The following is a 22,630-nucleotide window of genomic DNA, read 5'->3' as shown; positions in this document are numbered from 1 at the left end:
AGACTTTCATCTTCGATTAAAAGAATGATTTTAGAGAGAAATTTTGTTCAATAAGGAACTATCATGAGTGCATTTAGATATATTAACTTACTCATTTGAGAGCTGATTGAAACTTTCAATAGAAAAAGCTTTGAATGCTTAAGAAAATTCATTAAAAGTATGAGACATTAAAGTTGTAATAATTTTATATGAGACACTAAAGTTGTAATAATTCTAAGGTTGATTTAAATGTAATTAGTGGTTGTATTGTTGGGATTCAATCTCTAAACAAGTTCCTGTAGATATAAATGGTTCACCAAACTATGTAAGCATCTCTCGTGTATTTATGCTCGTGTTCTTTACTTGTTGCTCCTTAGTGTTACACCAACTATTCCAATAGTTCCAACCAGGGGTGAAGCTAAAATAAATTTTTAAGGGGGGTCGAAAGAAATTTTAATTTTTTATAGTCTATATTTTTATAATTTTTAAAGGATTAAATCAAACTTTTATAATTTTAGGGGGGTCCAAAGTGCAATTTTACCATTACTAATTTAAAATTTTAAAAATTTTTAATGGGCCTAAATAAAAATTTTACCTTGACTCGTATTTCCATAATGCATTATTTCTCAAAACTCGTCACAGGCCTATCTTAAACTATGCAAGATATTAGCTCAGTCGAAGCTGTGTTTAAACTTTGAAGCTAGAAGACTTTGAGTCTTCAACTTGTGCATTACCAAATCAAAACTAACCTGGGTCTAATTTTCACGAATACAGTTACTTATCTTTTCAAAACTTGCACCCAAAAAATAACCTCTTATACGAAATAGTCATAAACTTTTCCCTCCTATGACCAAATTACCTCCACTTTAAACGAGTCAACTTTAACTCCTTAATAGACAAGGGACGCCTTGTTACACCAGTCATCGTTGATCCTTCTAGAACATAAATGATGTCAATAAATTTACCTTTCATTAAAACAAGAGCTCCACGAGATAATTTAATGTCGCCTGACTCGATATTAGTTTTATAACCCTTCGAGTCAAAATTTCCTAAAGAGATGAGGTTTCTCTTTAAATCAGATACATACCTAACATCTGATAGTGTCTTGATTGTCCCTTTGTGCATCCTGATCTAAACAGCACCAATATCATTAGCTTAGTGGGTGAACCATTCCCCATACACACAACTCTACCTTCAACTGAACTATATGCGGAGAACCATACTATATTGAAACACATGTAAAAAGAACACCCCGAATCCAAGATCCACTCAAACATAAGCTCGAAGCTTTCACTTGTTGACACCAACAAGATATCATCACCCTTGTCATTGGCCACATTAGAATCAACTAAATCTTCCTCAATGCTATCAATAGCCCTTTTATTTCTCAGTTTCTAACAATCTGCCTTGACGTGACCTAACTTCTTACAATAATGACATCTCTTGTCTTACTTCCTTGATGCTACCAAATCCGAGGCTTGTCTATTTGACTTTCTATTCGAACCAAACTCATTCTCGAGTTTGTCTTTGCTCAACAAATAACCCTTCACATCCTCAAATGAAAGATTATCTCTGCCAAAAATCAGGTTCCCTAAAAGACTTGTATGAAGGGGGTAAAGATCATAATAATATCATTATTTGATCTTCATTGTCAATATGAACCTCGCCTTTCTTTACATCATTTAAAAGAGCTATAAATTGACTGATGTGACCTCTAAGGTGCTCACCTTCATTCATGCAGAACGTGTAAAACCACTGTTTCAACACCAGTCAGTTAAACAGAGACTTTGTTACGTCAAGAGTTTCTAACCTTTTCCACAGGGTGTATGTTGTTTTCTCCATCATCGCCTCCTACAATACATTATTCGTGAGGCACAACTAAATTGCAGATAGGGCATTCTCATAAAGCTCTTCCCATTCTGACTGTTCTATATCCGCGGGGTTCTTCCCTGTAATGACCTTTTTTAGATCGTTCTAGACAAGTATTGTCATCATCTGAACTTACCACAAATTAAAATTTACGATGCCATCGAACTTCTCAACATCGAACCTTGTTACTGCCATCTCTGAAAGAGTTGAATACGAAAATCAAACTAGCTCTGATACCATTTTGTTGGGGATAAACCCGATTAAGCAACGAACAAGTAAAATAACAAAAAAATGAAAAGATCAAACATAAATATTTTACGTGGAAAAACCCCTCCGAAGAGGATTAAAAACTACGGGCAAAGGTAATTTCACTATAACGAAAAAAAACAAAGAGTACAAAGATGGAGATAAAACTAAACCCTGAAATCTAAAATAAAAACCCTCAAAATGTAAACACAAAATTCTCTGAAAGCTTGTAAAAGCTAATACTTAATTGTGTAATGGATTCAAAGTTTCTAGAGTAGAAAAATGTCTATTTATAGGCTAAATTCGTTGGTCAAACAATATAAAAATATTCTACACTAATCAGAGTTCGACTGAAACAGATACTCAGAGTTTAACTAGGAGAAAAAAATTGAGAAAATTACATAATAGGTCATCACATCGCAACATCCCCTGTCGTGTCGTCACGACATTATCTTTGCTTCTCCCCTGTTTTCGTCATTGCCTCGTTATGACATTGCATCTCTCTGATTGTGCCTAAATTTGACAGAAATACGATGCATACTCTACAATGTTTAGGCACATCTCAAAAGGTGTTTTTATCAAATAAGCCTGAAGAATCATTGAAACTACACATAAAATAACTCTAAGTGTTAGGATGTTTAAATTACAAACATTTACATCCATATTAAAAATATATATTAGAATGATTGAAAGTAAAACAATTAATTAAATTCATGATAAACTTTGTGGTATCACTAACGAAGCTTTGCACTTAATGAGCAACATTTTGAGGTGAAAATTCATGTGAAAAGTGCTGAGATCTTTGTCAAAAAATTTTTCTATCAATGTTAAAATAATTAAGGAAGCTAAAGACATCAATATCATGAGATTGGATCAACTAAATGTTATGCAAAGTGTTGCAATAATTTGAGTAAAACTTTTAGTAACATTACTAATGTCATGCCTAAGTTGACAATTTTTTACTTGTACTTATTTTATTGATTATTTATTTCTTATTTTAGCAACAACACATATAGCTCTTTTCTATAAGGTGAAACTAAATATTATAGAATGCATAATATTTATGATTTCTACTTTTTCTATTATAAGGGACATTGATCAAGAAGATTTAGGTCATTCAGATGTAATGTAATAGAGGATTTGAGGCAACCCAATTCATATTATCTAGAGAATGATACTATTATCTTATTTACTTGTATCCAAGATATTATTCAAAGGACTTTGATCCTTGGTTAAAAGAATGGTTTGAAAATCACTTTTCTATACAATAAGAAATTTATTAATACTGCATTTAGATTACTTAGTCATAGAGAAGGGGTAGGTCAACTACTTAGGTCTAATGGTGATAGTGTGGGCCCGCCTAGGGATAATAATGCTGCTTCCCACTTGCTATATGAATTGGGTCAATTTTCGCGTGAATTGGGTCCCCAATTTGGGCCAAATATTACCCTTAATAGGCAAGTTGCTCCAGGTCGTGTATTTTGTGTTAGAGTATGCCCAAAGATCAATCATGATATGATTGTAATAACATACTTGATTTATCATGTTTATTAATATGAGGCGTTACCATTATTTTTTCAGTTTCTTTTCTGTGTGTATAAATAAATTGTTTTATAATAATGTCCTGAGAATAATATAATTATTCTTAAAAGGTCCTTAGTCAAATATTATTATTGGATAGGACAACGATAATGCATTATGACTAACATGTAGTTGATTAATGATAAAGAGTTGTCATTGATATGGAGTGTCAGAATCGATGCATGAATATGTGTGTTAGAGAACAACATATTGGACTGACCCGTTATGAGTATGGTTCTTGGATTATTATGTAATTGTCACGACATTACTCATAATGATTAATATGTATATGATCCTTAGATTTGAGATCATCATAATCTCAACGTTATGAGTTGTATATTTTGATACAGTCAAACGTACATTGTAACTGGTTGTTCTATAAAGGCTGATGTTGGATATACCACAATCTATGTAGAGGGATATGGTTGATCGATATAGGATAAGTCCCTCCTACATAATGAGAGTAATATCTTAGGCCACTTGATTGAGTGAGACTAGAAATGCATGGCCATGCTCAAATAAGCTGATATGAGATGTCATACTTATTTGTATATCATAGTCTACTTAAGATATCAAGGAACATGAAATGGACTATACAAGTGTGACTATTCCATGACTTGTGTTCAATCCAGAGATAAAGGACTTAAGGATTAGTGCATGAAAAGATTAATCATAAAAAGGTTATGTTGAATCATGATTTCTTGTGACTTAGGTAGCAATGATGCATTGCTAGGTGCCACTCATTGTTTGTAACATTGGAATCGTTCTAACATTACTACTAACGTTACAAGAACCTACAAGGTCACACCCTATAGTTGAAATGAACAGAATAAAACATAATTGGTATTTTGTTTGGTTGTCGCATGAAATTAATTTAATTCGGTAATCAAATATCGAACACATTATATGTACAAGGTTGTTGTACACATAATGAGAATATGATTTTGGTTCGTATATAAATAAATATAGTTTACCGAAATCTTTATTATAATTAACGTAATTATAATTTTTAGTTTTTAAACATTATTATATTTATTTAATTTTGAGAAACCCTAAAAAAATAATAAGATATAAAATCTCGTTTTTCTTTGCTTGGTGAGTCTAGTAGCCGTCAAAGCAAAGTCTTCTCCAAAACTGTTTGGGGATTCCTTCCGTTCATAGTCAACTGGGTGGATTATGTAGAGGTCGGAGTCATCAAAGATTATGGCTTGGTTCGATAGTAGATCAAATTACTCATTGCCGAGGCGTCGCTGTCTACTCAGAATCACCATTCGGTAATTTCGAAACCCTTTTTCACCCCGATTCGTTCCTCACACATGGATCCATGGTTAGGATCGCTGGGTGTTTTATTTTTTCGCTGTGCCGTAGGGGTGCCGGTGTTCTAACATTTGGGCCATATGATAGGCCGGTTCCCTCAACCTCTAATGTGGGCTAGAATAGTGGGCCTAATGCCAATTTTGTTGGGCTTGAGACAAATGACAATTTTCTGCTCAAAATATTGGGACCGGTGTACCATGGCAAACTAAACCAATAGCCCGTGTTCATGATATTAATGCCTCGCCATGCGTCGGGTTGCCTCGTATTCCTGACTTTCATGCCTCTAATTTTTTGACCACCTCTGGGTCTAATGCCAATACGACTAACTATAGGTCTAATTTTGATAATGAAAATTCTTATATTCCTATGCCCGTAGGGACCTCCTCTTGGTGTCCTGATTCAAGGGCTACACATTATGTATGCCGGGAAGCCACTACTTTGCATGAATCAACGCCATATTTAGGTGCATCTCATCTTTTCATGGGCGATGAGACTCCTACAAAAGTTTTGTATGTTAGGAATTCTATTTTACCTACAAAGAGTAAGATCCTTCATCTATCTAATGTTTTGTTTGTTTCAAATATACAAAACAATCTGTTATCTGTTTCTTAATTTACAAGTGACAATAACGTATTTTTTGAATTTCATCCGTCCTATTATGTTGTTAAGGACATCCTGACTCGGGAAATTTCACTGCGGGGCCACACTCGTGACAGGCTCTATTATTTTTCACCAGTCTCGCTTGATCATTCTGTTGCTGCTCCATCTATCTACAACACCAAACTACAAGCTCGTAATGATGGTGATGACGTTTTCGCTTTATGGCACCAAAGTCTTGGTTATCTGTCTGCATCAATTGTTAAAATTGTTCTTGATAAGTGCAAAGTTGTCTAAAATAAAATGTGTCTTGATAATATTTGTATTGCATGTCAAAAGAGGAAATCTCATAAACTACCTTTTTCAAACTCTTTTACTGAATATAAGGATACTTTTGATTTGGTTGCCTCTGACTTATGGGAACCAGCATCGGTTGTATGTGGTACTAATCTGTATTATGTTTTGTTTATCAATATGTGTAGTCATTTTACGTGGGTGTATCTAATTCAATGTAAGTCTCAAGCAGTCGACTGTTTTCTTCAGTTTCAAAAGATGGTCAAGGCCTAGTTTGGGAAGGGATATTAAGAGTTTTCAAAGTGATTGGGAGTGAGTATCGGGCATTTACATCTGTTCTAGCTAATCTTGAGATTCTACATCGTCTATCCTACCTCTCACTGGTATTTCCTCCTCTACTCTTCATTATAGTCCTATGCTGTCTACAATAGGAGATTCGTTGGCTGAGTTGGGGTCTGCTCGTGACGAGTTCCGACCCTTAACCTCGACAAATGACAGTAGTTCGTCTGCTTCAGACATAGTCCTTTCAACTTCAACTTCTACTCCACTGGGGAATACTCATACTATGATTACTCAATCCAATGCTGGGATTTTTAAACCCAATGCTCTGTCTATTGAAGCTGTTGATTATGAGCCACACACGGTTGAGGAAACTCTCACTGATCCAACATGTAAACTAGCAGTCTAAGCTGAATTTAATGCTCTCATGGCCAACTCTACTTGGGAACTTGTTTCTCTTCCTCTTGGATATAAGGTAATAGGGTGTAAGTGGCTTTTCAAAGTAAAGAAAAATCTTGATGGGACTATTGCTCGACATAAGGCTAGGCTGGTAGCAAATGGGTGTTCGCAAGTTCTTGACTGTGATTTCAATGAAACGTTTAGTCCAGTGGTCAAGCCTGCTACTATTCGAACCATACTCTCAGTTGTTGTCTCTCGTGGTTGGTAGATTCGTCAAGTTGATGTCAACAATGCCTTCTTAAATGGTGATCTCACCAACGAGGTGTTCATGCAACAACCCCCAGGCTATGTTTAGTTTGGTACAAATGGTGAGCAATTGGTGTGTCGTCTAACAAAGGCATTATACGGGTTGTGTCAAGCTCCTCACGCCTAGTTTGATAAATTGAAAAGGTTTTTTCTATTTCTACAGGGTTTCTCGTCTCCAAATCTGATGCATCTCTATTTATTCGTGTAATGATTGAGTCTGTCATCTATGTTTTGGTCTATGTGGATGATATTATTATCACGGGGAGTGTGTCTGACTGTATAACTAGTTTTATTCAGTTGTTAGATAAAGAATTTTCACTAACGGATATGAGAGACCTTCATTACTTCTTAGGTATTGAAGTCACTCGATCCTCCACTGAAAGTGTTCATTTATGCCAACGCAAGTATACCAAGGATCTACTTAACAAAGGTTCTTTGACTAATGCAAAAAGTGTCCACACACCAATGAGCAGTTCGTCAGCTTTGTCTAAAGATGAGGGCGATCTTCTTGTTGATCCTACAGAATATCAAAGTCTTTCCGGTGCGCTTCAATATGTGGTTCTAACCCGACTTGGTATTGTTTATACAGTAAATCGTGTGTGTCAGTTCATGCATGCACCCACCTCAGTACATTTGATTGCCCTAAAACGAATCTTACAGTATTTACGTGGGACCATAGATTATGGGTTAATTTTTCGACCATTCGACCATCTCTCTCTCATTGGTTATGCTGATACCAACTGGGATTGGATTTTGATGATCGCCGATCTACAACAAGATATTGTGTGAATTTTAGAGATACGACTGTTTCGTGGTGTTCAAAAAAGCAACAAGTTGTTTCTCGGTCAACAGCAGAAGTTGAGTATCACAGTCTAGCTGTAACCACCAGTGATGTTACGTGGTTAGTCTCTCTCCTAACAGAGCTATAAATATCGTCTGCCGATTTGTCTGCTATTTGGTGTGATAATTCTGGTGCAGTAACAGTTGCTGCAAATCCGGTCTTACACTCCAAGTTCAAGCATGTTGAACTTGATCTAATTTTTTGTCCGCGAGAAAGTCGCTCAAGGTTCGCTTGTTGTCGATGAGGTACCAGCATGTGACCAGGTTGCTGACATTTTCACAAAACCCCTGTATGTATCTTTGTTTACTCAGTTTTGAAATTTGCTTCGGGTTTTACCTATTGAGAAGTTGGATGAATGTTAGTGTATGAGGAAAGTTAGGTTGTTAGCAGTCAGTTATACAATCTGGTATATTGTTAGTAGAATTGATTAGCAGCAGTTGACACTTACTCATGTATACAAGTCTTGTTTCTGTACAGATTCATTGAAGCAGTTAATAATAGAATATTCAGTCAATACTCTTTTTGTATTTCCTTTCTATTTTCCTATACTTACTAACAGATTAAAATATACAAAAGATAGTTAAAATGTTATATAATCTTATAAAATTTTAAAATTTTCTAATTAAATTATATAATTAATTATAAAATAAATAAGATATTTTGATAATTTTATCTTAAATTTTTAATTAAAAATCACCCCGTTGTCAAACCCGATTTTTAAAATTAAAAAGAAATTACCCCATATCAAATTAGACCGATTCAAGTTATTTTATCAGCCTAATTTTCACGCATAATTGCTTCTCTTTCATGGTTGAGTCTCTATTAACAATTTTCTAAGCTGATCCTACTGAGAATGAGAATCCCTTAATTTCAGCTTAGAATAAGTTTAATTACTCTATCCAACCTTTCAAAACCAATCTCCATAACTTTCCAAAATTTTTAATTTAATTTTGATTTTAAAAGATTTCTCACCTTACCCTTCAATATTCCATATTTTTTATATTAAACATCACATCAATTTAACCAATATAAAAATTTGAGTTAAATAATATGAAATAAAAATAGTAATCACTTGTACCATGCACTAGCAGAAATTCTGTATAATGAAATTAATGAAATATTATAAAAAATTGAATCTATATATACTGAATATCAAAATTTTACAATTATTTTATGAATCACTCAATTAACTTAACTAGTATATGTTGCGGTAATTATTTTTTAGTTAAATTATAGACTTCTTCAAATTCAAACCCTTTCAAACACCCAAAATCCTCCACATTCATCCTTGATGAACATAGATATTTTTCTTTGTTCCATGGAATTTAAAAAAAAAAAAATGATCAAGACCCTTACCTTCTTTGTGATTTTGGAGGATGAGAACTCACTCAAATCTCTCTCCCTCTACATGACTTGCAAACGAAAAATAGATGGAGAAAAGAATAAAAAAATGAAGAAATATAAAAAGAAAAAAAACAATATGTGATTATAATATTAGGGACAAATCCACTTTATCCCATACCTTAATCTATCAAACCATCTTTTTATCCCATACCTTAATCTACCAAACCATCTTTTCCCATTAATTGGGGGAAGACTTTTATTCAAAAATGGTAAAATCACCATATTAGCCATCCATCTTCTCCTACTTCACACAAGGTCTAAAATTCGCTCAAATTAATTCCAACAAAACCTAATCCCAAAATAAATTTATCCATCGCCAACCCCGGTCAACACTCGAATGTTGACTCGAGAATTTGAGGTCGTTACAAAATTCATTTGTTAATACCGTTAAAGTACTTTTATTAAATTCGTTTGTGTGGAATTAAAAAGAATTACTTGGTATCTATGTAACAAAAAAATACATTGTAATAGACATAAATTTAACAAAGGATTTTAATAGGATTTACTGTCCTTAAATTTCATGTTAGCATTTTAAGCAAAAGAAAATATTTAAAGTAACTAATGGCATTATAAACGTTGAAGTATCAATTATGTGAAAAATTAAAGTAAAAAGAGTAAATCTTAAATTTGAGCACGAACAGAATTGAAATTAAAATTTGAAGTTTTTTTATATAATCTCCAAAATATATGGATTGATTTGAAGTTTGACCATTATGTTATAATAATGTAAAAAGAAAATGAAAATGGTAAAGTACATCTAAAGTCTCTAAACTATTAGTGAATTTACGTTTTGGACACTCAAATTTAAAAAGTTTCGAGAGAGAGAGAGTAAGGACATGTGTGAAATGTTAAAATAAAGAAGAGTTATAAATTAGTATAGATATAGCGTAGTGATGCCTGACGTAAGGCTTGAAAGTTGTGAAAGAAAAAATGAATTTTGATCAAATCAATGTTTCCTGTTTGGATCTATTTAAGATTCGGAGCTATGGATTTGGTGGCTAATTTGTAACTAAATCATCTATCTCCTATTTCTTAATTGATTTAGGTATGAATAATTAGAGAATTACAGAATTCTATAAAATCCATTGTCCGTACAATTTTACTTTTTGGAGAAAGGAAAAAATGATTTTAGTTGAGCTGAGATCTTTTGATAGAATCGAACAATGTCTCTTCACTTTTGGGTTTATTACGCTGCCTTGCCCTTTTTTGATAAAACAACTAAATTTTGATTAGATTGGTGTACTGAGTTAATCGAGTATTATTAATGCCTTTACTATTACAACCTAACAAATATTAATACAATAGTGTTTCTTTTTTCTTTCTTCTTTTTCATGTTTTTAATAAAATAATACAATAATAGAATATGAACTTGAGACACGTGGGTTTCGAACTTTTAAGTTAACCATTTTAACCGATGTCTTACTTGATGCTAATGTAAAATTTAGGTGAAAAACTAACTAGGTTTTGGTTTAAATGATATAATTGAAACTTGGAGATTTTAATATCTTAAGTTCAAGTAATAATCATTTATAATTTTTTTAAGATTTATTCGAATTGAATTTTTTATATTTTATGTAAAATTATAAAATTCATAAACACTCTCATAATAATGTGTTATTTTAAAAAATTAATATTTTCAGGTATTTTTCTAATTAAGTTAGTACATGATTAACTCGTAACACTAGTTCAATTTAATAATAATAGAGATGAAAATAATTATGTAATCCACAAACCAACTCGCCAACATTAAAAATGATATTTTTCTTTTCAATGTGTTTTTGGTTGTGTTAGTAAGGTTGAAGTCCGTAGAATTTGAGTGTCTAATTAAGTTTGAGTATCAGGTTATCCCAAGTTATGTAATTCATGTGTGAATTCTCTCGAAATTGATTCTTAGTAGTTAGTTAAAAGTTAAGTTAATTATTAAATTAAATACTCATGATTATTGATTTTAATTGAAATTATTGTATAGTTGTAACTTTAAAAGAAAATTAATTATATTCATCTTCAAAATTATGATATAAGAATGATGGTTGATTGAGCCTTAATTACCTTAATTAGTACTATTATTGTGTCAACAACATAGGTTCAAATATATTATCATTGTTTAAAAGTTATTGATAACTAGTGGTCAGAATTATATCACAAAATAGTTGGATTGCATTTGATGATTCTATTAAATATTTTCAAATAAATCATTAAAATGATTTACTTCTATAATGAAATCTTGACATATTGACAAGAAGCCTGAGGTCTTGGGATCTTGATGCTTGAGGTTGGACTTTCATTTTGCATAAATCTTGTGTAAGTCTTCAAATTTATTCTAACCTAAATCCTATCATGTATAGCTCTAAATATTAATTTGACTGCACTTTGTAATGCTAAATTCTAATTATAGTTCATATACATAGCTTGAATCAACAACTTCAAATGTAGGTCATTGTTTTTCAACCTTTAAAGTAATTAAATATTTTATTACATAGCTATTAATTAAATATTTTAATTTTAAAATTTGACGCTAAAAATTAAATTAAAATTTTTAATGATGTAAATAAGTGAAATTAAATTTTAAATCTTAAAATTAAGGAAAAAACTATATTTCAGATGCACGTAAATAAAGAGACATGAAGCATAAATTTTATAATTAAAAAAAAAACATATCTTTCAGATAGAAAAAGATGCCAAATTATGAGCCTAATAATAAGTTACAATAATAAAATTATATGAATAAAGTAAGTGAATGGTTAATTCACATCCCATCAAAATGAGTAGACATCATATATGGTATTTTAAATCATCTGAATATTATATAGAGAAAAAGGATGTGTAATTAACCAAAAATTCACTCAATCTTATCGTAAGTCTTATTTATAAATAATTAATTTAGCAAATGGCATACGAAAATAGAGCAGTTAGTGGCATATTTAAGGCGAAAGTGAAAGGCCATGTCAGAGTTAGAATTATAGAATCTGCTGACACCATTAATTTAATTTTTAACAATCTGATTTTACACAAATAACTAAATAAATAAACCCGACAAACAAATCAGATATTTTCCTTTTAGAAACAGAATCCGAATCCCAGCCCCAATCATAATGAAATCCAACACTGCAAAGTCGGTATAATCTCCGTTTTCTACCTCTTTCAAAACCATTTTACGTCCACTTCTTTTTCTTTGGCTAGGATTTCTCCACTATATAAACCCCCTCTTGGTCCTTTCCTTTCCATTGCACCATCACCTCTAACTTGTTTTATTTTTTTTTCATTTGCGTCCCTCTAGCAAGCATTAATTCTTTGTTAAAATGGAGAGAAACCCCATACGTAGGCAGCTTGCAATCATGAGGCAATCCCTGTTTGATCAGGTTTGTTTCCCAAATAACCAAATTAGCATGCAACTCCTAGTTCAGAGTTTTATTACTACGTTCATTAATGCTAACTAGTGTCATAAGATGGTTACATTTGCAGGGACATGTTGATGAACAATTCGTGCAGTTGGAGGAACTCCAAGATGATGCCAACCCCAATTTCGTAGAAGAAGTTGTCACCTTATACTACCGTGATTCAGCCAGAATAATCCTTAATATAGAACAGGCACTGTAAGTTCAATTTTCCACTACTTGAGTTATATTAATCTAAGACAAAATGATATATTCTCTTGTTTGTGATGCTGTTGATCAGGGAGAGGAAGCCTTTTGATTTTAGAAAATTGGATGCCTATATGCATCAGTTCAAAGGAAGCAGTTCAAGGTAAGATATAGGAAAAGGGTCACAATCTTTTATAACATCATCTAGTATATTCTATCAATGCATGTTGGATTTAAAGCAACCAATTATATATATTTGGTTTCATTGTTTCTCATTGGTTTGCAGCATTGGAGCCAAAAAGGTGAAAGCTGAGAGCACACTGTTTAGGGAATGTTGCAAGTCTGGAAATGGAGAAGGGTAAATCCCTTATTCCCCCCCTTTCATTTCTTATCAACACAACCCAGAGCTTAAAACCAAAATTTTGATTTGCATGGTTGCAATTTTCAGATGCATGAGGAGTTTCCAACAACTGAAGAAAGAATATGCAACATTGAGAAAGAAGTTTGGAGCTTATTTTCAGGTGCTTTGGTTATTTATTTATTTTGTTTCTTCTTTCTGTTTTTTGCACCCATCCTGCTAATGTTTCTATAATTTATGTGAATATTCAGCTGGCAAGACAAGCTGGGCCGGTGGAGACCGCAAGTCGTCCCAAATAAGAAAGAGTTGGAGATATATGATCCATGCAGAATTAAGTAACTGCATTAATATGTCAAGAAATATATACATACATGTATGTATATGTATGTTATTGGGGTTGGTGAATTTGTCATCTGTTTGTATCCCAAGATTCACCTCCTTAGCGTTGTAGGCCTCTTAGAGTTTGCTTGTAAGCTATGTATTGGAGTGAGCTTCTTCAATGGAATGCTTTTGTCTCATCGTTGTACCAATCAATTACTATAGGTACTTTGGTATCCATTTTAACTGAAATTATCATTTCAAATTTATTCACATTAAACATGACCATGCCAAAAGAGTATGATATGTTAACTCTAAATAGATCTATGATGAACCCATCATTCCTGTCTATGTTCAGTAAATATGGTAAAATTTTTTGTTTAAACACAACCAACTTTGTAAGAACATGCCGATAATTTTCTTTTTTGTAATAACACTATTCATAAGCTCACCTAAATGTTTAGTAGAAAGATCAGAACTTTTTAAAAGGAGAAGTTCCTTTTTCTTTTACTTTTATATTTAAAAAATAATAATATTTTAAAAACCCTACTTAACTGCCTGGAAGGGGATGGTTTTTTCCTTCAGAGTAAGAACCCTTTTTCAAAGTTATTTAAATTACGAGTACCTGGGTCGAATATTAAATTAGATCTCGGATCGAGTTATTAAAATTAAAATTTGAATTTGAAGAATGCTTCATTTATTTCGTTTATTCAACTTTTTTTCAATAAATTATGACATCAAATGCGTAATTATTATATTTTTTAAATTTTAATTGAGATAAATGAATTTTAAAATTTAGACTAATAATAGAATAGAAATTACTCATTTATTAAAATTTGTATCATACCAACGTAAGCATGACATCATTTTTGCGTACACAAAACTTCAAGCGTGAATCTCTCTCAACACCGGTGCAATATCAGTCCTTGTACTTTGTTAAAGTTATGTATTTCGTTTTTAGTCTCCTTACTTTTCGAATTCTAAAATTTTAATCCTAACCCAAACAGTAGCAATTAAATTTATTTGGTTAAATTCAATTACTAGCAACGTATTGTCGTACAATTGTGGTTTAGTCCATATCATCCAAGTGGATCATTCTAAGTCCCTATAATTTTCGAATTTTAGATTTTAGTCTTGATATAAATGACAACAGTTAATCCATTAACTGGTTTTTAGTGAGTAATATGTGGAAAAATAACAAGCTAACATGGTATTACAAATATGATAATATGTTTATCGTATCATATTTTGGAAATAGAACTTAATAAATTTAACAATTATCATTTGATGAGGACTGACATCAGGGGTGTAGCTAGGAGGGCTGGCAAGGGCCCCGGAACCCCTAAAATGAAAAATTCTCCATTTAAGCCTTTTAAATATTTTAAAATTTTAAATTAGTAAAGGTAAAATTACATTTTGCCCCCTAAAAATGATAAAAATTTAATTTAACCCTTTAAAATATAAAGATATAGGCTACTCAAATGGTAAAATTGTATTTTTACTATCGTAAAAACTAAAATTTAATTTCGACCCCCTAAAAAAAATTATGCCTTTGCCCCTGACTGACATTTTAAAATTTGAAAAGTTTAGGGAGGAAATATACCAAATTAAATTACAATGATTAAATCCACAACTTTTGTAAAGTACAAGGACTAATAGCAGAATCTAAGCTTCATTTTTTTATACTATAGAACAGATCACTGTTATCTGATATATATGGGAAAAAGAAGATGAAATAAGAGAGATAAAAGACCAAAAAAGAGCCTCAATCTTTGAAGCTTCTGCCTGCTATCATCCTGCGTCTATTTCCAAATGCAACTGAAAGAAAGGCATGATAAGTATTTGTAGGTTCAAGTGTGTTTAAGTATGCGTTGGGTATTCAGGAGTGGTAAGAGGTTCCACGTGCAACTGAAATCTGCAAGATTAGTGGTAGAATACACAATCAGAAGAATGTGCAGCATTATCTACTTACTATTCATTATAAATGAAATAAACGTTAATGTGATATTGTTGACATAAATCCTCATGCGGTCTAGAGTCGAGGCCATAATGTTATGATCAGCAAGTATGCTACAAATTGTTGATATTATCGCTGCAGCTTTAAAATCCTTTGCAATGTTGTTTAGGCATTAACATTTTTTAATGGTATTATTATTGTTATTATTAGTTTTATAAGCGCAGGCTATTATTGTTTTAGGCATCTGCATAGGCGCCTACACTCTGCACAAACATTCTCTCAGCTCAGATAAACCACCACACCAGCTTGACAAAATTGAGAGATCCGAACTCCTATTAAATGATAATTGTAACCAATGAAATGAAGACACAATGGAATTGGCCTCTGCTGAGGGGGGGCAGGAAATGGACAAGGTTATATGGGAGGGGGACTTTAATCGGGTTGAGGCAAACGATCGTGAGAATTTTGAAGCGGGCCTGATAAATAATAACCATAATCAGACCATGGTAGTTGGTACCGATCATACCGGTCGGCAGTATCATTTCGGTTTTAAATCTGTATCAATCCATTTCGATTAAATTTTAATGCATTTTGACTATATAGATATATTTCTGCCTGTTTTGATCAATATTGACTTGTAACTATGTGTACTGGTTGGTGTAAAATTTTGATATTTTAAAATAATTTTTAAATTTTTTATCTTAAGCACTTTAAATTTTCTATAATTATATTTAAAATTAAGTTATTATATTAAATTATTGAACGTAATTAATAATTTTAAAGTTTATATTCACTTATAAATATATTTATATGAATATAATTAAGATATAGTTGTATGTATATATAATATATGATAATTTATTTGTTATCAAGGTAACTATATATGTGAAAAATTTTTGAATGTATATATAATTTATCAATAAAAAAATGAGAAAATAAATATATATACGCATGTATATGAAAATATTTAAAAATTGATAAACTCGAAACTATGCACTAAAATATATTGATACTAATCTGTACCATTAGCAGAACAAAAATGGTACACCCACCTATACTGATACCGTTATTACAGTGACTACTATGGGTATACTTCCCTCATTACTTCTCGTGTACAGATTTTAAATCAAGTAATCCGAGAAGGAGTAGTGTTAGGAGCTCCCATGCCTATGAAATCTTCGCCTGCTTGACTGCGATCAAGGAAACGGTGTAGGTATCATGAAGAAGTGGGACATAGCATAGGAGTGTGTGAACCTGATAGATGCCATAGAAGGAGCTGTGAGGTGAGGCCAATTAAGGCAATTTATGGAAAAACAACCTAGAAAAAGAAGGTGCCAAGAGGAAGAAAGACCTAGGCAACAGGAGATAGGGATCAACTATGGGGAACTATGAACATGATAGTGAAAGAGACGGAGGAGTGGGCTACTGTATTACCCAACCTAAAAACCTATAATGTAGAGGGTAAGTAACTGACCTAGCTTCTGTATTAAACGGGGAGAAAAACTTAAGCTAAAAAAAAAACAAACAGAAAAGTTATCATCAGATTTCAGTAGAAGCAAATAGAGAAAAAAAAATTGACAAAAAGAAGAACCCCTAAAAGATATCATGTATCTCAACATGATTGGTTAATATGACAGCACGTTTGGTTCGCTGTAATGAAATAGAGGCGTAATGGGTAATCCTTTGTTTGGTTGAATAGAATGGAATAAAAGCGTAATAGTATTCTTATGTTTATGTTTGGTTGAATGGAATAGAGGTGCAATAGCATAAGGAAAAAAACTAAAATGACTAGAATACCCTTAGCAGAATTTTTTTTAGGTAGATGATTATTGTTATTGTTATTAAATTTTAATAAGATTATTAATATAAATAATAAATAATTTAATCATATTTTAACATAATTTAATAAAATTGTTAATATTAAATATTCTTATATGAATTTACTAAAATCATAATATATAATACTATAAAATATAATTTAATAAAAATATATAATTTAATAAAATTCTTAATATTAAATATTCTTATATGAATTTACTAAAATTATAATATATAACACTATAAAATATAATTTAAAATAATTTTTATTAAATATAATTTAATAAAATATATAATTCCCCACGTTATTTGGAGATACAAGATACTGAAACTAATTAATTGTTTGACTAATCAAGGGACTAATTTTGTTTAGCCATAAAATACATCAATATATATATTCATTTGATATGAATATGTTTGGATCATACATGAATTTGTATACACTATCAATCAATTAATTACAACTTGTTTAACATCCATCCATAAAATGTTTGGAAATTTCTTTTCTTGATTACATATAACAAGCTTAAACTTCTTTAAAATGGATGTGAACTCAAAAGGTCAAAATTGAAGATTATGGGGGACGCAAAGCACATCGACTACAAAAACCAACCAAATAATTTTAACCACTGATTTTCTAACACACTTGGACAAGGTTTTGTTACCCAAGGACATAAGGTTCAAAGAGTGTTATCTAAGGATTTGGATCATACTGCATTACATCAGCCACTCGTTCAAACTCTTCTCTTAGAACTTTAATGCTAAACTTGTCCACCACTCGACCAAGGATTTAGACTCGGATTTACGAAACTCTACCATGCTAGTTATTTGATGGTTCATAGTGGGTCGTGTTGTGCCTATCTGAACGTGGTCAAGAATCATGACTCAAGAAAACCCCAAATTTAGTTTCATAGCAGAGAATTAGTAGTAGAAATTTCCATTCCCTGTGAATTTTCGTCTCAATAAATGTTTGAATAAATAGCTAAGTTAACCCCACAGAAGCATGTCTAAAATGGCATCTCAGAACTGTAAAATTATTAGCCATAATGGGTACAATGATCTTACACATTTGAAGTACATTCAATAAAGCTTCCGATGCATGGCAAACATTGGTAAGGATATAGATCAAAAGCACTGAAGAGTAATAGTTTCTCAAGGGAGAAAAGGTAAGCAGGAAGAATTCCAAAGACAATTTCTCTGACATCAAAACATATTCAGCGTTGAACCAAAAGAAAAACAAATAACATTCAGTAATTGCTCCAAACCCAACAGATAAATTTACGTGCTCGATGCATGTGAACCAAGAGAAGTTTTCCAGATTTGAATTACAAACAAGTTGGAACGTACAGTGGAGTGTACAAAAAATAAAATAAAAAATAGTGTGATAGATGTACATCAACTGAGGTTCAAATTGATGTCGCCATTATCAGAATCTTCAGAACACCAATATTCCCTTGCTTGAGTAAAAGCAAGAAGTTAGTATCTGTTACAGAATCACCAGTTTCTCAGAGAAAAAGGGGGGAAAATTATAGAAGATGGTTCTATGAGGAATATGCATAATGGAGAATTGTAGGAAACAGTTACAGAGTTGACAATTTTTATCTAATCTCTTTGAAGATCCATCATCAAGAGTTAGCCCCATGCCATAGAACAGGCATAATTAACCACTAGTTTGCCATCAAAACCAAAATTCTGCAATGCAAAAGCAGCAAGGGTTGGACTAGGCATAATTAACCACCAGTTATTAACTATGTAACTTATGTGTATTTTGAACTCTAGTAGGGGACAAGCACAACACGGAGTGGTGAGTGGTATCCTCCTCTAAGAGAATGCCTAAATTGCGAGAGAAAAAAATCTCATCACTAGCGCATAATATCATATGTTTAAGAACTAATTAGACTATCATTCAAATCAAAATATAATCCTCATCAAGTGTGGCATCATATAATTGACAGTTAAAATCCAACACTTGTCAGAGCAAGAAACATGATTAGCTTGTATGGAATATTCTACAAGATGCATTTACCTCCTTAGTGAAAAGGTTTTTAATAGATTGCAGAGCCAACCTTTCTCTCCAATCAACATTTTGCAAAAAGCAACCATTTGAAAATCATAGAGAACGAAGAAGCCATGAAGTCTATAACCTAAGACAACCAATGTAAAGGGAAAAGCTTTAGAATAGGCAACCTGTTTGCTAAAATCACTTTGAATACTATTTTGATCTGCACAAGAAACAGAAATTAGTACAAAGGTCAAGTACAATCAAGTAGAAAAGACCAAAATGTTTGAAACATTGAAAAATAAAGTCATCCCTGCCACTCAGATTGATGGTGTAGATGGTAGAAGTATTGTAGGGAATAATGCCACAGAGGCAAAGACTAGAACTGCCAGCATTGGAGTACTAAAGGTTGTTATCTCCCAATTTATTATAGGCATTAGCTCCTGCATTCATCATGTCAAGAGATAAAATGGACAATCTCCACTAGTCTTTGGAAGGAAATTATGAGTTTTAAAAGCAAAATTAATACAAACTATCACTAAAATCGATAGTTTTGAGTGAATAATAAACAGCCTGCACCTCAAAAAATATCAAACCTAAGTGGGCATTCAATATATGTAAGGTTGTATTACACAACTGAGACACATAATAAGACAAGCTCCTACCTATAATCATCATGGAGGTGATGAAAATTTCTAACTTACAAGATAAAAGCCTAGTCATCTGCCCATTCTAACTAAACAGTGTGCTTAGTTTAATAATAACATCAAGTGTAGCAAGGAGAAAGCTTCAGTCTATTTTAAGAACAAAGCAGCAATGATCTCCAAAATTATACTGGTAGAAAACATTAACATTTATTAGAAAATATGTATAAATCACAGAACATATCACAACCAAAAAATGTACAACCGTGAACCATCATTAACCCCATAACAGCACTCACAATCAAAGAGATTTCTAAATGGTTAATTGCATACCACATTTCCAACATCAGATTTCAATACAAAGCATTCATCCTTGTTCAAAATTTAATGCAACTCCATAATCATAAACTAAAAACAGCTAAAGCATTCAACGTAATGACACCCCTCGAGAGTAATGTTCTAGTAAAAGTTTTCCTAAAAAGTGAAGGCTTCATCCAAAACAACCTTGTAATACCTCAAGCAGAAGCTGTTGCAACCTTCTTCCTCGGTGCTGCTTTAGTACCTAGATCATGATCCAACACCGGAATTGAAAATAGAAACAAACTCCAAAGATATGCTTTGAACAAAACAGAATGAAAAGAAGCTTAATTATAAACCCGTCAGCAAAAAGAATTAGCAATTCATTACCTTCTCTAAAACCAGTCTTGAACCTGCGAGGGACATGGCGCAGATACCTCATCCTACCGGTTCCAGTGGTCTTTCTTCTGATTGCCTTCACGATCTTGATAACAAAGAAAAAGCGGACGAGGCACTTACATGTCCTCTTATGATCAGCAGGGAAAGCACAGGCAGAGCAATGGCTCTTCTAGAGATGGAAGCTACAGCGGCCACACCTAACACAGAGAGTGTGGGTCTTGTTCCTTCTTTTACCAAAACTCCATATTCCCTTTCCCTGCACATTACCACTTTTTTTAATTTCATTTTCAAATATACAAGTAGACCAATGGGTGGAAAAAGAGAAATAAAAGAGAAATAAACAGAGATAATCCATGAAGAAATAAAATGAAGAAAGTAAAAGAAATGAACGATCAGAACCGATGGAAGGGAAAAGAAATTACCTGGAAGGGGAACGTGAGAGACTCAGAAGCTTGATGACGGCAAAAAATAGAAAAGAAAAGATGAAAAGCAAGCGGAGTCCCTAATCGGTACTGAGGGGGCGTAATAGCTATTACGCACAATGGGGTAATAGGCCAGTAACCGATTCGGGCTGTAATGTGATTACAGCGAACCAAACACCCGTTTGGTTGTGGGCCCACTGCATAGGGGGGAATGCATGCCTATTCCCCCAACCAAACGTCCCATGATTTTTTTAATAAAGATCACTTTTGAAAGAAAAATAGATACTCCAAAAAAGTGTTAGGGATAAATTTTTTTATTTAATCTTTTTTTTAAATGGAATATACTATAAAAATTAATTTAGAGTTAAATATAGTTGTCATTTTAAAGAACTAAAAATGTTATTTCAATAAAAGAATAGCTAGTCCAATGCATCAGCCTACAACTTTTGCTTTGTCCAGCAAAAGAAGGAAAAGCCTACAACTTTGCATTCTAAAGAGGAACATAAAGGGTATGGAAAAAGGATTGATTGGAAGAGCCTGGCATTGTCTGTATTTTGTAATCTGAATATAGCTGAGTAGCATTGTTGCCATTAATGTTGCTTTTTGTTGAGACTAAGAAACAATGTTAAGGAATTTGACAGAAACTTGAGCTTGAAGGCTCGATGTCTTGCTGAAAAAACAAGAAAATCAGCTGAGACCTTTGAGCAAATTGCTTGAGTAAAACCAGAAAAAATGAAGAAAAATTCTGAATAATTTCATTAATTTTGAATTGAGGCATAATGCCAATACATATACTAGTCAATAAGTTGGTCAAAATAAGCAAATGTCACCTAAACAACTACCTACTACCACTAAGTAGTCTTGAAACTAGTTAAACATAACTTGCACACATAGCTATGCTGATTTATCAATCTATCAGCACCTAATTGCATCAAAACAATATCAGCTTAGTTCATTTTCAACTAAGTAGCAAAACAGACACTTGAAGTAACAAAATAAATCAACAACATGAACTTCAGCTGCAACTGCATGGCTCGGGCAGCTTATCTACTTCTTGACTGCATGCAGGCCAGCTTCATCACTCCTCCTTGGCTTGTATGCTGCAAACTCCTATTTTGGCTCTCAAATCCTCGAACCTTGACACATAAAGAGGCTTTGTCAAGATATCAGCAAACTGATCCTCAGAACTGCAATGAATCAGTTTCACTTCTTGATATTGTTCCATTTCCCTAACAAAATGAAATTTTATCTTGAAATGATTGGTTGTCCCATGAAATACTGGATTCTTTACAATTGCAACAGTAGATTGGTTGTCACATTTGATCTCTGTTGCTTCTCTTTGGTGTAGATTCAAATCTGCCATGATTTTTCTTAGCCAAATAGCTTTGTTAACAGCTCCTGCAGCTGCCACATACTCTGCCTCAGCTGTCGATTGAGCAACAACACTTTGCTTCTTTGAGCTCCAGTAAAAAATAGCTGAACCAAGGGTAAACAGATACCCTGAAGTGCTCTTCATGTCATCGACTGATCCAGCCCAATCACTATCAGTATAACCGAGCAGCTTCATGCTCTCAACCTTGGTGAACTTCATTCCAAAGTTCAGTGTACCTTTAATGTACCTGAGAACTCTTTTGGCAGCTTGAAGATGATTTGCATTACAACAATGCAAGAATCTAGATAGCAGACACACATTAAACATGATGCCTGGTATTGTGGTTGTCAAGT

General features: G+C 32.7%; 1 protein-coding gene across 1 annotated transcript; it reads left to right on the top strand.

Moving 5' to 3' along the window:
• Positions 1–12,187: 12,187 nt before the first annotated feature.
• On the top strand, positions 12,188–13,657 carry LOC105778173 (histidine-containing phosphotransfer protein 4). The gene is made up of 6 exons (XM_012601815.2): positions 12,188–12,471; positions 12,575–12,705; positions 12,788–12,856; positions 12,980–13,051; positions 13,142–13,214; positions 13,303–13,657. The coding sequence occupies exons 1-6, from the start codon at positions 12,412–12,414 to the stop codon at positions 13,348–13,350; spliced, it is 453 nt and encodes a 150-aa protein (XP_012457269.1). The 5' UTR covers positions 12,188–12,411; the 3' UTR covers positions 13,351–13,657.
• Positions 13,658–22,630: the final 8,973 nt, after the last annotated feature.

The sequence above is a fragment of the Gossypium raimondii genome, chromosome 10 (assembly GCF_025698545.1).
Source record: "Gossypium raimondii isolate GPD5lz chromosome 10, ASM2569854v1, whole genome shotgun sequence".
NCBI classification, from domain to species: Eukaryota; Viridiplantae; Streptophyta; class Magnoliopsida; order Malvales; family Malvaceae; genus Gossypium; species Gossypium raimondii.
Note: the sequence above shows the minus strand (reverse complement) of the source record. Positions and strands in the feature narration are given on the sequence as shown.